General features: G+C 41.7%; 1 protein-coding gene across 2 annotated transcripts; it reads left to right on the top strand.

The window, feature by feature from the left end:
* The first annotated feature begins 294 nt into the window (after positions 1 to 294).
* On the top strand, positions 295 to 16,789 carry METTL1 (methyltransferase 1, tRNA methylguanosine). 2 transcript variants are annotated; one of them, XM_073670098.1, is made up of 6 exons: positions 295 to 504; positions 3,782 to 3,948; positions 8,729 to 8,913; positions 12,660 to 12,773; positions 14,705 to 14,806; positions 16,172 to 16,789. In XM_073670098.1, the coding sequence occupies exons 1-6, from the start codon at positions 398 to 400 to the stop codon at positions 16,304 to 16,306; spliced, it is 810 nt and encodes a 269-aa protein (XP_073526199.1). In that variant the 5' UTR covers positions 295 to 397; the 3' UTR covers positions 16,307 to 16,789. The 2 variants fall into 2 exon arrangements, with proteins under 2 accessions (XP_073526199.1, XP_073526204.1); XM_073670103.1 differs by lacking the exon at positions 295 to 504 and adding an exon at positions 512 to 650.
* The last annotated feature ends 1,164 nt before the right edge of the window (positions 16,790 to 17,953 follow it).

The raw sequence follows: 17,953 nt of genomic DNA on the forward strand, positions 1-17,953 counted from the left end.
AAACGCATGTACAATCCGCATGTAAAATCCGCATGTACAATCCGCATGTGTTTTTTCTGCCAGGGAGATGCAGAAACGCTCAGGAAAATATCCGGAGCATTTCTGCATCGTGGGCACATAGCCTAAATCTTTATATCTTCTTGTTTAATTACAGCATACATCATACTCTTTCTACAAACCTACTACTGCTATTTCCAAGCTGCCCAGCTGCTGATTACACTATTCTTACTACTGTCAGTTGCCAACATCAAAGATGGCCGCTTTTGTATGGCTTTTACTATAGGTCACGTGGTGAACCTGACGTCATCTCTGCGCCGAGCAGGGAAGAGAGTGCAGGCACTGCAGCACGTTGTGCAGGAGGCTGAGAGCGGCCATAGTGCTGTGATAGTGCGGCGCTATGGCCGAAACCCAGGTGCAGCCGGGGAGGACCGTGTCCCTGCCCCAGAAGCGTTACTACCGGCAGAGAGCCCACTCCAACCCCATGGCCGATCACACCTTCCAGTAGTAAGTGCGCTGCGGAGGCCATAGGAGTAGTGTGCGCCCCACACAGCGGCGTCATACGGGGGAGCCTGACCTGTGACATGTGGGGCAGTGTGTGACCTGCCTGAGCCCCCTCTACAGACCCGCCCCCTGAGAAGTGCGGTGCAGGGGTGAGAAATAAGGGCACTTCGGCCATGTCCTGGGGCTTGGTTTATAGTATTCTTTGTAGAGCTAGTCTGTCCCCAGATTCCCCAGGTCAGGACGATTACAGTAATACCAAACACAGTTTTTTGCTTTTTAAGTAGTGAAAAATGCAGAAGTTTGTTAAAAAGATGAAACAAAAAAGTTGCCATTTTCTGAGACCTGTAACGTTTTTACTTTTCTGGGCTGTGTGATGGCTTGTTTTTTTTACAACTATTATGGGATGCTTACAACTTTTTAATAGCTATTTATTGAATTTTTTTTTTTAGGAAGCCAGAACTCTTGCATTTTTTTTTTATTCACTTTACAGCATTTACCATATGAGTTAATCTTACATTTTAATAGACCTGGATTTTTACAAATGTAATATCAAATATATATATATATTTTTTAATGAGGGATTTGAGCTTGCGATCGCTTGATTGTTCATACTGTATACTGCAGTACTACAGTATTGCAGTATATAGTGACCGTCACGGTCTCCTATGAAAACTCAGCCGGCGTTTGACCTTTACAGGAAATCCAAGACTGCCTTAGGCGGCCTCTGGCTGCCATCATAACCCATCGGTGCCCTGCAATCATGTCATTGGGGCCTATGTAAGCTGCACACTAGCACCCGCTCCATTTACATGCTGCTGTCAGAGATTGACAGCGGCGTCTAAATGGTTTGCAGCAGTAATCGGAGCTCAGCTCTGGTTGCTGCTGTTAGAGATATACTGGCTGTGTAATACAGCCAGCATCACCCACTGTTATAAGAGCTGAGCTACTGAGCCCTCTCCACACATGGTGACCCTAGTAATGACACATACGAGCATGATTTTGTACTAAGGGGTTAATACTGTAGTTCCTGCATTACATGGGGCCTCTTCTGATGACCCACTGTCCTTGTAATGATGGAAGGTCTGTGACTCCAGAGCTTAGGCTCATTAGGATTAGTGTTGAGCCACCCCCGTAGTGTTCGGGTTCGGTTCGTCGAACACCGGGATGTTCGTGGAACTGTTCGTAGAACACTGTCGAACACCGTTAAAACCAATGGCAGGCAAACAAAAACACATAGAAAACACCTTCAAAGGTGTCCAAAAGCTGAAAAACTGCTCAGAAGACACTGTCTTTAAAAAAGCCGGCCGGCAATTCAGCAGCGGTACCCGACAATTTAGAACAGAAAGAATAGAGCATCACACATAGATTAGATAGAAACATGTCAGTCACATATATAAGAAGTACAGTGATAGTGTTGATTACTGTACTTGTCATTTAGTGTTAAAATAAAGGATTTATTAAAAAAAAAAATTGGCGTGGGGTTCCCCTTAATTTTAGTCTCTAGCGGAGGTTAAGCAGACAGCTGGGGCAGATGTTTGAAGCCTGGAAAGGGGGTAATACCCACGGAGCTTCCCAGGCTACTAATATCAGCCCCCAGCTGAATACCTAGCCTTTACTAGCTATTAAAATGGGGGACCCCCAAAAAAATGACGTGGGGTACCCCCTATTTTAATAGCTAGCAAAGGCTAGGCAGACAGCTGGGGGCTGATATTTCCCACGCTGTCAGTGACGTGCATGAGGTGAGCTGAGTTCATTGTACATGACCTCGGCTCATCTTTATGCCGTCACAGCCAGACACTGAGGAGCGCAAGCATGCCTGCGCTTCTCAGTGTCTGCGGCATGGCAAGCTGGATGGCAGCCTGTCATGTGAATGTAGCAGAGGTGAAGCTGTCCTGGGAACCATGGAAAGGTAAGGATGAGGTTGGTTTATTATTTTTCTTTTATTGCAGGAGATCGTTGGCTTCAGCTGGAATGGGCGTGATGGTAAGTATGGTTTAATTTAGAACATTAAAGAATTGTGTGTTTATTTCAATTAAAGGACTTTATTCTGGGTTTTTTTTAACTTTGACTATGGGGTTAGTAATGGGGGTGTCTTATAGACGCCTCTCCATTACTAACCTGGGCTTGATGTCAGCTGGCATTATAAGCTGACATCAACCCCAGCCCTATTACCCCACTGCCACCGCTACAGGGCAGTGGGAAGAGCGAGGCTAAGTGCCAGAATTGGCGCATCCTATGGATGCGCCATTTCTGGGGCGGCTGAGGGCTGCTGTTTCTAGCCTGGGAGGGGGCCAATATTCATGGCACCCTTTCTGGGCTATTAATATCAGCCCCCAGCTGTCTGCCTAGCCTTTGCTAGCTATTAAAATAGGGGGGACCCTACGTCATTTTTTTTTTTTTTTTTTTGGGTCCCCCATTTTAATAGCTAGTAAAGGCTAGGTATTCAGCTGGGGGCTATTAGTAGCCTGGGAAGCTCCGTGGGTATTACCCCCTTCCCAGGCTTCAAACATCTGCCCCAGCTGTCTGCTTAACCTCCGCTAGAGACTAAAATTACGGGGAACCCCACGCCATTTTTTTTTAATAAATCCTTTATTTTAACACTAAATGACAAGTACAGTAACCAACACTATCACTGTACTTCATATATATGTCACATGTTTCTATCTATCTAATCTATGTGTGATGCTCTATTCTTTCTGTTCTACATTGTCGGGTACCGGTGTATGCCGCTGCTGAATTGCCGGCTTTTCATGTTTCACTGTGAGCACTGTTCCCATCGATTTGGTCAACCACTGTAATGCCACAACCACCATGGCTGTCACATTACAGTGAGTGGCTGACAATCCCTGCATGATGTGAAAAAATCCAGTTACGCTTTTGGTGCACGAACAGTTATTGAACATAACCTCGAACAGCCAAATTTTTTTCAAATCGTTCGCGTTCGTCGAATGACTCGAGCACCGCCCAAAACAGCTCGAATTTGAGATTGGCGAACAGTTCTAGTCGAACACCGCTCATCTCTAATTAGGATATGTTCTCACTTGGCCGTTGTGCCATGCTTCTTGCTGCACTTTCAAGCACTAAGTGGCAAAATCGCACACCATTTTACTAAAATTTTGTGGTTTGGCAGCAAGCTTAGGTAAAGCTCCTCAAAACTGCAGCATTGGTTTCAGCTGTTTGACAAGGACCACAGCTCAACCTCATCAGCTCTAGGTTTTAGAGGGAGGATACCACCCCTGTCTATAATGATGCTCATCCTGTTTATTCCATTCTTTTACAGCCCTGTTAGACCAGAAGAAATGGATTGGTTCCAATATTATCCTGAGTATTTCAAGCCTCTATCCTTAGACAGTTCTCACGATGATGTAAAGGACATAGAGGAGGTGAAGGAGCAAGAGTATGCAGTTGAATTTGCAGATATCGGCTGTGGGTATGGTGGATTACTAGGTACAGTTATAATTTAGTTCTCTTTACCATTTTGTGAAATCCTTAGGAATGTAAAGGGAATCTGTCACCATCTTTTTACTACTCCATCTAAGAGCAGCATGATGTAGGGACAGAGATCCTGATTCCTTTAATGTGTCACTTACTGGGCTGCTTTTTGTCATTTTGATAAAGTCAGTGTTTTATCTGCTGCAGATCTAGCAGTTTTCTGAATGCTGAGCTCTGTATAACGCCGTCCACACCAATGATTGGCAGCTTTCTGTGTACACTGTGCATAGGCATTAAGCTGCCAATCAGTGGTGGGGTTATATAGAGCTCATGAATATGGAGGACTACATGACATCAGGTTTACTAGTCCTCTAGTGATAATCTCCTGCTGATGAAACTGTAGTTGTACAAAACTACAGCAAGTAGTAAGTGACACATCGCTGTAATTGGGGTCTCTGCCTCTACATCATGCTGCTTTCAGATTAGATAGCAACAACCTGGTCACAGATTCCCTTTAAATTCCACCTTCACGGGTACTTGATAGGCTGTAAAGTGAGCATAAATCACATCCGTACACAGTCCACACATCCCGGCCATACAACACGCTGCCACCGCTCATCACACAGAGTGATGAGTTCCCGAAATATGCTACTGTCTGACCATCAAAAAAGCTCACTCTCTGAAAGGCTATGGATTCTGGAGGCAGAAAAACGTGGATTTTTCTGGAATAAGATATCGAGCTGCAGATATCCTGGTATCATTAAGAGGGTTGATCTTATTGACAGATTCTCAAATGAGGTTCAAAACCTTATGAGAGATCGTGTTAAGTGGCCAATCAGTGTACTGTTGTGGCCTAATGTTTTGAAACGGGCACAAATTTTGGTTTTCACAAAGTTTGCTGCTTCAGATTGTATAGTGGCAATTTGCATTCTTTCTTCAATTTTCTGATCACACTTCAGAAAATTCCGAAGTAATTCCTTGTCATCAAGAAAAAAGATTTGTCCAATGAAAAAGTAGTGAAGACCTATCCTTTTGATAGGTCATCAATGTCTGATTGGTCGATTAGCTGTTAACTGTGTCGGTGGCTGTGGCTGCTGGCCTTAGCTACTCTGTCTTCTGATAGTGACCGTGGCAAGGTACTACACATTCAACTCATATTGATCTGAATAGGAGGTAGATGTGTAATACCCGGCTTCAACCACTATCAGAATACAGAGCAGCTCTGCAATCGAGCAGTTTCAGTCAGCAGCCGCCGACACCGATAACAGCTGATCGGCAGGGTGCTGGGTGTCGGACCCCAACCGATCAGACATTGAGGACCTATCCGAAGGAAAGGTTATCAATGAAATAATAGTGGACAACCTATTTAAGTTAAAATTTACTCCATTTCCTGTAAATTTCAGCCCTGCTGAACTGACACGTACAGTTAGCATTGCTTTGCATCAAAATAGCTTCATACACAAAGACATTGCTGCCTGTAAGATTGCCCCAAAATCAACCATTTTATCAGATCGATAAATTAAGAGTGGATCAATTGCTATGGAGTTGCTCCCAAAAATTGTCAGCAAGTGCCAGGGCCGTCTCCTAAAAAGGATTCACTTATGAGATTGGTTCATCATCAGTGCAGAGCTTGCTCAGGAATTGCTGCAGGCAGGTATCTGTGCATATGAACACACAATGGAGGTTGGCCTGGTGTCAAGAGGGCAGCAAAGAAGCCACTTTTCTCCACGAAATACATCAAATACAGTCTTGACATTCTGCAAGACGTACAAGGATTGGATTGCAAAGTATTGGGGTAAAGTTATTTTCTCTGATGAAGCCCTGTTCAGACTGTTTGTATTATGTGAAAGAATGATTGTCCGGAGGAGGAAAGGGGAGCACTATCTTGGATCCTATGTCGTGCTAAAAGTAAAGCATCCAGTGACTATTCATGTGGTGGGGTTACTTTTCAGCCAAGGGAGTGGGCTCACTCACAGTTGTCCTAAGAACACTGCTATGAATAAATAAAGGTATCTAAACATCCTCCAAGAGATACTTCTCCCAATGATCTAGGAGCAATTTTGTGATGAACAAAGCTTTTCCCAGCATGATGGAGTGCTAAGTCACAAGGACAAAGCCATAACTACTTGGCTCAATGAGTGAAAAATTAAAATTTTGGGTTTATGGTCAGGAAACTTGACTGAATTTAAAATCCTATTGACAACCTGTAGTAAATCCTCAAAGTGTGTGTGGGGGGGGGATGGGACACAAATTGTGATAAACTCCAAGAAATAAATAGGCAAGAAGGGCTTGCCATCAGTCAGAATATGGCCCAGAAGCTGATATCCAGCATGCCAGGGTGAATTGCAGAAATCTCTGTAAAAATAAGGATCATCAATGTAAATGTTGAGTCTTTGCATAAACTCAGTAGAAACATCTGACTAAAAGTTCTAAAAACACTGAAGTAGCAAGCTTTGTGAAAACTGAAATTTGAGTAAGTCTCAACTTTTGGCTATGACTGTTTTGTGTTATGGCCGAGTGCATACTTTTACTCGTTTTATACGTATATGGACAAAATTGTTGGTACCTCACTGTTAAAATAAGAATTCACAATGATCACTGAAATCACTTCAAACTGAAAAAAAGTAATTTTAAATTGATTGACTATCAGCTAATAAAAATCAGACATTGCTTTTGAATTGTGGTTCAACAGAAAAAAAAATGAAATTGGCTCAGACAAAAATGATGGTACTCCTAAAAAGTTGACAATAATTTGTCCAAAGGGACATGTTTAAGGTGTGTCCTCTAATTAGCATCACGTGTGTCTAGAAACTTGAAATCAGTCTGTCTACCTATTTAAAGGGTGAAAAGTAGTCACTGTGCTGTTTGGTATCATGGTGTAAACCATACTGAAAATGGGCAAATGAAGGCTAAGGAGAGAGTTCTCAGGAGATTAGAAAAAAAATAGACAAACTTGTGAAAAGTAAAGGCTATAAGACCATCTCCAAACTGCTTGATGTTCCTGTTATTACAGTTGCAGTCTAAGGACTGAACGTGACCATAAGAGGAAAATTGATGACAAATTGAAGATCCAGATAACACAAATGGTAACCAAAGAGATTAGAGGTGAGCTCCAACATGGAGAAGACTTGGTTATGTTTTAGGGCTGCTTTGCTGCAGTGAAGGGTACAGTGAAATATCAAGACTATCAAGGCATTTTGGAGTGAAATGTGCTTCCCAGTGTCAGAAATATTGGTCTAAATTGCAGGTCAGGTGTTCTCCAACAGGATAATGACCCAAAGCACAGCTAAAAACATCCAAAGATGGTTAAAAGCAAATCTTTGGACTATTCTTAAGTGGCTTTCTTTGAACCCTGATCTAAATACTGTTGAACATCTGTGAAAGGAGCAGAAACATGCAGTCTGGAGAAGGCACCCTTTAAAACTGAGACAGTTGGAGCAGTTTGCTCCCCAGGATTGGCCCAAAATACCATACCTGTGGACAGGTGCAGAAGTCTCCCTGAGAGTTACACTTATCATTTGTTTGCAGTAACAATAGTAACGTAGGTTGAAAAAAGACCTATGTCCATCAAGTTCAACCTTCCTTCCCCAAGTGCACTCTCTACACTAACTATACACTAACTTACTAATCAATATGCCTAAATCTGTTGATCCAGAAGAAGGCAAAAATCCCAGGACACATTCAGCTAATTTGCATCACGGGGAAAAATTCCTTCTTGACCCTGAGAAAAGGCGATCAGACCAAGAACCCGGATCAAACCTAATTATACTAGTTATGTAATTACTATTACCGTATTAAATGTACTACTATAGGTGTAACATTTTGTCTAGTTTAACTGTAAGCCACAATGTTATGTGTATCGAGGAAATCATCCAGCCCTTTTTTGAAAGCTGTTATAGTGTCTGCCATTACTTCCTCTTGTGGTCGGCATTCCATAGCCCGACTGCTCTGACTGTAAAGGACCCTTTCCTGTTCAGGTGCCGGAATCACCTTCCACCCGTAATGAGTGCCCACTGGTCCTTAGTATGGTCTTTGAAAGGAATAAGTCATGTGCTAGTCCTTTGTACTGACCACGCATATATTTATACATGTAAATGAGATCTCCTCTGAAGCATCGTTTTTCTAAGCTAAACAAGCTCAACTTTTCCAACCTCTCATCATATGAGAGGTCTTCCATCCCTTGTAATAATCTAGTTGCCGCCTTTGAACTGACTCTAACTTCTGAATATCCTTTTTAAAATGTGAAGCCCAAAACTGGATCCCATATTCCAGATTTGGCCTCACCAGTGATTTATAAAGGGGTAACAGACAGTACACTGGGATCGCGGGATTTTATTTCTTTTTATACATCCTAAAATCTTGTTTGCTTTTGCAGCTGCTGCTTGACATTGAGTACTGCTGCTCAGCTTACTCGTAACCAGAATACCCAAGTCCTTCTTCTGTTCTGTAGTCCCGAGTATACTCCCATTTAATGTATATGCAGCAATAGGATTACTCCGTCCTAGGTTCATTACTCTACCGTGATTGTCACAAAAGGTTGTGCAACAAAATATTAAGTTACGGGAACCGCCATTGTCATTAGTCTTAGTGACCATTGTGGGTTTTTCTTTAATAGAACGGTTCAAACAATTTTGTCCGTGTGTGTTTGTATAATATGTATTTCTGTTTTTTTTATTTATTTATTTTTAACTTTTATTATGTTACATTTAAGGTAAACACACAGACTTGTATTTCCTGTATATAACTGAATCATCCTTATTAATGCTGGATTTCTATCTCTCTGCTTGACTTGCAGTTGAGTTGTCTCCATTGTTTCCAAATACTCTCATGCTTGGTTTGGAGATACGTGTCAAAGTATCAGACTATGTACAAGACCGGATCAAGTCCTTAAGAGCTTGCCATCCTGGCCAGTACCAAAATATTGCCTGTATCAGGAGTAACGCTATGAAATACCTGCCCAACTTCTTCAGGAAAGCCCAGGTACCTTCTACATCATAGCCTCTTTTAGTATGATGAAACAGAAATTACCAAGTATACTACATGGACCAAAGTATTGGGACGCACCTTAATCATTGAGTTCTGGTTTTTCATTCAGTCCCATTGTACTGTTATATAAAATTGGCCATGTAGACATGTAGTCTGCCTTTACATACATTTATGTCTCATTCTTAAGAGCTCACTGATTTCGAGCTTGGTACTGTAATAGGATGGCACTGATGCCACAAGTGAGTTTGTGAGATGAGTGATGTATTGAAATGTGAAAGTGTTTAGGATCCACAGCTTCTGAGCACCAAAGTTGCATAGCTGGGTCACTAAGGTCGAGGCATACTGTGCAGAAAAGTCACCAATGCTTTGTTGACCCAATTACTGCTGAGCACCAAACCTAATCTAGCATTATCCGCTTTGCCCAGGAGCCTCATGGCATGGGTTTCTATGGCCAAGCAGCTGCATACAAGCCTTACATCACAAAGCACAATGCCCAACATCAGATGGAGTGGTGTGAAGATTGCTGCCACTGGACTCTGGAGCAGTGGAGATGAGTTTTGTGATAAGTCAAATCGTGCGTCTCTTATCTGGCAGTCTAATGGATGAGTCTGGTTTTGGTGAATGCTACCTGCCTAAGTTCATGGTAGCAAGTGTAAAGTTTGGTGGGAGAGTTGAGAATACTATGGTGTAGTTTTGTAGGTATGACTTAGGTCCCTTAGTTCCAGTGAGCAGAAATCTTAATGCTTGAGCATAACAAGACGTTTTGGACAACTGTATTTCCATCTTTATGGAAAGCCTGTTTGTGTTCCTGCATGACTGTGCCCCAGTCATAAAGTCCATAAAGGCAAGGATGGGTGAGATTGGTGTGGCAGAACCTGACCGGCCGCACAGAGCCCTGATCTCCATCCCATCTAACACCTTTGGGATAAACTAGAATGGAGATTGCAGCCCGGGCCCCCTCATCCAACATCAGCGTCTGAATTAACAAATGCTCTTTGCGGTGAGTGGGCAAACATTCCCATAGACACACTCCAAAATCTTATAGAAAGCCTTCCCAGAAGCAGCAAAGGGGGACAGCTCCATATTAATTCCTATGGGATGTCATAAAAGCTCCTGTATGTGCATAGTGCAGGAGTCCCAATACTTTTTTTCATGTAATGTATCTTTTAATAAATTCTTTGCTTTTGTTCTACTGATCTTGATTAATATGATGTATCTCAGTGCAGAACTAGGTTCACTTCACCAATGAAGTCTCCCAGCCTTTCTTCCTGCAGAGTTCTGTTACTTATGTCAGTGAGATGGAGATGTCTTGCCATAACTGCTGTCATTTTTTACATTGCTAGAACATTTTGTTCACTATAATAGACAGCTGTAGTAGCCAAAAAAAAAAGGATTTATTGAAATGTGTAATACTTTGTCAAGGCAGGTGATACCCAATGACACCATGCATTAATGGCTGTGCAAACAGTGCTATGAAACACGCAGCATTTTTCTGTTAACCAACATCTGTACCAGCTTCCATGGGGGGTTACAAGATTTTTGGAAAACTACAGAACTCAAATTATACAGTGGCAATCTGCAACTGTCAGGGCATGCTGGAGTACTGTAGTAGTTTCTAAAAACAAGATGAAGTGTTTTGTGCTAAGTGCCTCTGTGTCATGATGCCCCAGTCAGTTCTGCTGACTCAGGACAGAGACTAGGAAGGGACCTGTGTGTGACATGCTCTCACTTTTTCTGCAGGTGTCTAGTTATTAGGCCAGAACAGACCCTTTTGAGCCCCCTGCATGGATATAACTAGTCCTGAAAAAAACTTATGCCAAAAGGCAAGATAAAGAAGGTGGGGTATATTCATCAACCAGCGGCCAAAGCAAAACAAAGAAAACCCCTTAAGTAACTTTTAATAGATATAAAAGCATCCATATCAATATATATATTTATAGAGAGAGAGAGACAACCCATTAAAAATATATATGTATATTGGGGGAGGGGTAATGGGATAAATAAAGAGCAATTATGATTCAGGCTTGCCCTAGAATTCACTAATGGGCTGATAGCCTGCCTGTCAGTGGAGGTTGACCTAGCGAATCGATTTGGCACCCCTGCTCAACCTCGGCTCTCCCTTAATAACCCTTCTTGTCCCTAGACAGACAGACATCTACAGGTGCATCTCACTAAATTAGAATATCATCAAAAAGTTAATTTATTTCAGTTCTTCAATACAAAAAGTGAAACTAATATAGGATTACCAACAGAGCGATCTATTTCAAGTGTTTATTTCTGTTAACGTTGATGATTATGGCTTACAGCCAATGAAAACACAAAAGTTATTATCTCAGTAAATTAGAATAATTAACAAAAAACACCTGCAAAGGCTTCCTAAGCGTTTAAAAAGGTACCTTAGTCTGTTTCAGTAGGCTCCACAATCATGGGGAAGACTGCTGACTTGACAGATGTCCAGAAGGCAGTCATTGACACACTTCACAAGGTCCCACAGTATGGAGGAAGAGTGGAGAGGCCCACAATCCAAGCTGCTTGAGGTCTAGTGTGAAGTTTCCACAATCAGTGATGTTTTGGGGAGCCATGTCATCTGCTGGTGTAGGTCCACTGTGTTCTATCAAGACCAAAGTCAGCGCAGCCGTCTACCAGAAAATTTTAGAGCACTTCATGCTTCCCTCTGCTGACAAGCTTTTTGGAGATGGAAATTTCCTTCTCCAGCAGGACTTGGCACCTGTCCACACTGCCAAAAGTACCAATACCTGGTATAAAAACAACAGTATCGCTGTGCTTGATTGGCCAGCAAACTCGCCTGACCTTAACCCCATAGAGAATCTATGGGGTATTGTCAAGAGGAAGATGAGAGACACCAGACCCAACAATGCAGACGAGCTGAAGGCTGCTATCAAAGCAACCTGGGCTTCCATAACACCTCAGCAGTGCCACAGGCTGATCGCCTCCATGTCACGCTGCATTGATGCAGTAATTGATCCAAAAGGAGCCCCGACCAAGTATTGAGTGCATTTACTGAACATACATTTCAGTAGGTCAACATTTCGGATTTTAAAAACATTTTTCAAGCTGGTGTTATAAAGTATTCTAATTTACTGAGATAATGACTTTTGTGTTGTCATTGGCTGTAAGCCATAATCATCAACATTAACAGAAATAAACACTTGAAATAGATCTCTGTGTGTAATGACTCTATATAATCTAGGAGTTTCAATTGTGTATTGAAGAACTGAAATGTAACTTTTTGATATTCTAATTTAGTGAGATGCACCTGTATGTGAAAAAAGTCATCAAAAATTGATGAATACAGACAGTCATGTTACTGCCAACACGCTGAATGTTAAAAAAGCGATATGTAATATACCAGTCATGCAGAGACTAGAGAAATGCCTAAATGAATATGGTGTAGTAATATGGGCATTGATGTAAATTGTACCAATATATGAGCACGTTGATTGGCTGTTTGAACAAATATTCTTATTAAGTACAGCACTGCTACTCTGAACCCCTCAGCAGTCAATGGATGCTATCCCCTGACCCCTAATATTCTGTAATCTAGTGTCGAAGGAATTCTCCCATTCCAGTTTAGGACAGGAACTAAGTTCTGACATAAAGGTTGTCGATTGCTTGCAATGGCCACCATCCGAAGTGTTAAGGCAGCATAGGTTCAGAATTTAAAATACACATTTTTTATTTTTTTTTTGTTCATTTTCTGTATTTTTTTTTTCTTCTAGCTCAGTAAGATGTTCTTCCTATTTCCGGACCCTCATTTTAAGAAGACAAAACATAAGTGGAGGATCATCAGCTCCACGCTGCTGGCAGAATATGCTTATGTGCTACGCGTTGGGGTAAGTCGCACACAAAGGACAGGCGGGCTTGTATATAAACCCACAACTAGAGGGACATGCAGACATCTAATATTTTTTGACTCATAGTTTTGATTTGGTTCCCTTTTATTTAATTTTAGGACGAGTGTGAAAATCCGTTGTGGTTTTAGGTCCTTCTTCAGAATTGATTGCTGAGTGAGGCATGAGGATGCAGTTTCTGTGCATTGTAAATGTAGCGTTCCCTATTTGACCTGGTTTATTCCAATGTATATAAGCACGACCACTTTCCATTAAAATGTGTCTTTGAGGTGAAAACAGTGATTTTATTTTATTTTTTTTAACCCCCCCCCATCCAGTCGCAGTTTTGCCCCCACGCGTTTTTTTTTTCTTTCCTGTCCTCCAGGAGTCAAAAGTTTTTATTTATATTTCCGTTACCATAGCCGTATAAGCCCATGTTTTTTTTGTTTTTTTTTATCTTTTCATACAACAAATTACCATATACTCTATTGAAAAGTGGAAAAAAAAAAACTCTGTGTATGCAACTCTGTCCTTGTTACTGTTTTTATGGCATTCACGGTTTATTAAAACTGACATGTTAACTTCAATAAAAATATAATTAACTGAAGGGTTTTTTTTGGTGGTGGGGGTTAGTAGATTTTTTTCTTTTTACATAGGTAAAACGTTGATAGAAATACAGCTTATTGATTACTTTTTTTTGGGGGGGGGGTGTTGTCGTGGAGATGTAAAAACATTTTTAATTCCAGATATGTCAAGGTGTGTGTGTTTTTTTTTTTTTTTGTTTTTTTTTTTGTTTGTTTTCCTAATATATTTTAGCTTTTTATGATATATTTTTCCCCTGCTTGGTGATCACTGCTGCAATATTGCTTATTGTGGCTGTATTTTCTGTATGCAGGGTATTGTGCTGTTAGTACTATTCTATTAAAGGGACCTGTCACAAGAAAAAAAATGCTATTAACCTGCAAATGTGGGGGTAATCTGCAGGTTAATAGCATTAACCTGCCCAGCGCCTGCACTTAATTTTCTCCTCGCAGCGCTCAGTAAACTTTATTCCCCCCGGCAGTTTTCGGGTTTCAGTCCCGGCGCTGGTGTTGGTTCAGTAACCGCTCTGAGTATACAAAGCGGCGCCTGTAACCGCACCCCGGTACTGACAGCCGGCCACAATGCACAGCCAGTGTCAGTCAGGCCGGGGCGTGGTAACAGCTGCCGCTCTATATTCTCAGAGCGGGTACTGAACCAGCGCTGGTGCCATACCCTTGATGTAAACCTGAAAGCTTCCAGGGGGAATAAAGTAAATTTTCTCCCTGCAGCGTTCGGTTAAGTGCGGGTGCCAGGCAGGTTAGTAACTCTTAACCTGCAAGTTAATAACTTTTTTTCTGGTGACAGGTGCCCTTTAAGCTCAATAAGGCAATAAGGGTACTGCGATGGCAGGCCTTCATTAGGTGCCTTGATGCTGAATCAACCCATCAACAACCATAAATTGCATTTTAAAGGGAGAGAGTGGGGATGAAATGTGATTAATGCACCACCGCTGCAGATTAACACCTTACATGCTTTGGTCCATAGCGACCATGGTATCTAAACTGTTGATCAGAAGAGACTGAAGTTTTCACAAATGCAGTGGGCTTCCATCCTGAGCCTACTCCATACACTGCCTCTTGATAAGTCTGAAGTTCATATACTTCACTTGATGGGGAAAGGGTTAAAAATGGTTCTCATGTCTCTTGAAATGTCAGCAACATTTAGGGATTTTCTGCTCCAGACGATGATCCGGGTATGACTGTGATGTGGTAAGATGTAGCTACGTGTGCTCTTACTGCAGACATTACTGCATCCCATCACTAGACGACGTATCACATGTTCAGGTGTAAAGGATGTGCTTGACGTGACCTCTGCCGTGAGTCACAATGTTGTCCTGTGTCGGTGTGTTGCAGGGGCTGGTGTATACCATTACAGATGTAGAAGAAGTTCACGAGTGGATGGTGACGCACTTCACAGAACATCCTCTTTTTGAGAGGGTTTCAAAAGAAAAACTGGTGAGATGACGTCCTGTACGGTCAGCGGTGTAATGCACCATCAGTCACATGCAGCATTTATTGTTCTATTTTTATCTTGTAAAAAAAAAGTTTCGTTCCTCTTTGTTGGTTTGTGGTCTTGGTCCCCCATGCATTTTTCATAAGTTTTTACACTACATGCTACTTCACCGATCCATAGCAGACACTTTTGCTTCTATGGCCGGCACATGCAAGCACTTACAGGTGACTTCTGAAGTCAGGATTTTCCTTCATGATGTTCTTGTGCCCCAATATAAGACTGTCATCTTGAGACCATACCTCTTTTATATATGCAGTCAGTAGCCATGTATCCTATATAATTGGGACTGTGTGAACCTGAACATTTCCATACCTGTTTGCTGTTGTAGAGCTGTATTATCTACCTGTAAAGTAGTGAATTGATTCACAGGACTCGGGTCCAGCAGCCACGTCAGTAATCCATGACAGTCAGCCAGGAGCCATGTGAGCTGCCGCTCTACCTGCCGGCACCTTTTCTCTTTAGTAGTAGGCTTACAAATGATCATTTTAGGCCAGGGTCACATGACCGTAGATTCTTTTATCCGAGCGAATCTGGTTGATTATGCTAATGACACTCCGGTCAGAGTGTCGACATAGTGTGATCAATTCTCTCTGAGAGAACCGTAGCACATTGTGAGGAGCAGAGGGAGAACAAAATTTCTCCATCTTTTCCATGGTCAGTTCGTAGAAATCGGACTGCACTCAGATGTCACCCAAGTGCAGTCTGTTTTCCATCACCCATAGATACAACACCCTTTATCTTGGTGTGCAGAATTATTAGTGTCTTCTGATTTTAGAGTGAAATTGCAGGATGCTGCGTTTTTTTTTTTTTTTCATAGAGATTCTGTTCCGTCAGTGAAAAAAAAACAAAAACGATCATCAGCACTACTCCGTTAAATAACATTGGTCTGAGCACTAGCAAACAAAATGGGATAGCAATCATTCAATTTTTAAGCTCATGTGATTCTGCCCTTAGGCCTAAAAATCAGGAGAGGCGCTGGGAATTATGCCAGATGAACGGTAAATCACAGGACTACTGTCCGGCAGTCACAGACTACTACCATGGCCACCGAATTAGGTTCCTGTGAATCAATTCAATCATCACTAGCAGTGAAGGTGGAAATATAATCATTTCAGACTCTGTTGTCTGATGTGGAGGAAATACAGATCAATGAGGGAATTGGTCTGTTGACAACAGTGTTTTATAAAATTGACAGCCTTATTGTGACAATGCATATAAATATACAATAATACAACGGGAGCACATATCATGATTCCACCTTAGAGTCCTACTGACATGTAATCCTGCTTCTTATGTCATGTTTGCAGACCGATGACATCATCATTGATAAACTGGGCACATCGACGGAAGAAGGGAAGAAGGTTCAGCGAAACAAAGGCGAGAACTTCCTGGCTGTGTTCCGCCGTGTAGAAAACGGCACTTTCCTAAATCAAGATTCTTAGCGGAGGTGTTAGAATAGATTATTCTTCCTGAAAAGACTGAGACTCCCCCAAAAATGCAGCTGCTCGTGCTTTGCCGGCAGAAAAATTAAGATTTTTGGGCCAAGTTGGAGCATGATGAATTTGCCTCCATAACCCCGGAGCCCGCCACACACTGCTGTCCGGCTTGGACTTAAGTCCTATCTGCTGAGGATCTTCTGTGACTTACAGATGTGTGAGTTTGAGGTTCTGCAAAGAAAAATATCCTTTGTATTAAGTGTTTTTTTCCAGTCACCTGGATTTAGTTTTTTTTTTGTTTGTTTTTTGCCCTTTAATGGATTCTTTACTAATCTTATATTTGCTGATACTTATGGCAGTTAAGTGTGTAGAATTCCTTAAAGATGGATAGTGATTATAGCCAGGGCTATATCTGCATATGTCATTTTTTATATGTATCTGACCTGATTTCATACTTTTTCTTTTAATAAACCAGTTGTGAAAAGTTAATATTCATAAGTATGTAAAGTTGTGTGATGTAAGATTTTTCTAGACTCTATTTTTTTTATTTCTTGTTTTGGATGATGCTCTCTCCATTTATTCTCAGAAAATCTGACTAATACCGTTGCCCGTGATGGAGAATGACATTGGCTACTTTTCCTGCTATCTGAACAGTGCTAATTCAGCATTATGCTGAAAATCTCATTTACATGAGAGAAACTCTGCACGGCAAGAATTGTTTCTTTTTTCTTCTAAGTTAAGAACTTCACAGGACATGTTTCAATTCATTTTAGACATTTCCCAAACTGAATATTTTTCTGTGGGAGGGAAAAAAAGAACATTGAAGTTGTCATGTCTAGTGTTGAGCGATACCTTCCGATATCGGGAAATATTGGATCGGATTGGATCGGACCGATACCCAAAAAGTATCGGATATCGCCGATTCCGATACCTGAAACCAATGCAAGTCAATGGGACACAAATATCGAGAATTTTCCCACGCTGTCAGTGACGTGCATGAGGTGAGCTCATGTCCAATGAACTCAGCTCACCTCATGCACGTCACTGACAACTTGGGAAAATTCTCCTGCGCTCAGCGCTTCAGCAGGAGAATTTTATGGGGCGGCTGACGGCTGGTGTTTCTAGCCTGGGAGGGGGCCAATATTCATGGCACCCTTCCTGGGCTATTAATATCAGCCTTTGCTAGCTATTAAAATAGGGGGGACCCCACGTCATTTTTTGGGGGGTCCCCCATTTTAATAGCTAGTAAAGGCTAGGTATTCAGCTGGGGGCTGATATTAGTAGCCTGGGAAGCTCCGTGGGTATTACCCCCTTCCCAGGCTTCAAACATCTGCCCCAGCCGTCTGCTTAACCTCAGCTAGAGACTAAAATTACGGGAAACCCCACGCCAATTTTTTTTTTTAATAAATCCTTTATTTTAACACTAAATGACAAGTACAGTAATCAACACTATCACTGTACTTATTATATATGTGATTGACATGTTTCTATCTATGTGTGATGCTCTATTCTTTCTATTCTAAATTGTCGGGTACCGCTGCTGAATTGCTGGCCGGCTTTTTTAAAGAGACGGTGCATGAAAACACTATTATTTTTTTTAATCCTTTAACACTAAATGACAAGTACAGTAAGCTGAGCGCTGCCATCCAGCTT

The sequence above is a fragment of the Phyllobates terribilis genome, unplaced genomic scaffold (genome assembly GCF_046119375.1).
Source record: "Phyllobates terribilis strain yellow unplaced genomic scaffold, ASM4611937v1 Scaffold_2__4_contigs__length_985480577, whole genome shotgun sequence".
Lineage (NCBI taxonomy): Eukaryota > Metazoa > Chordata > Amphibia > Anura > Dendrobatidae > Phyllobates > Phyllobates terribilis.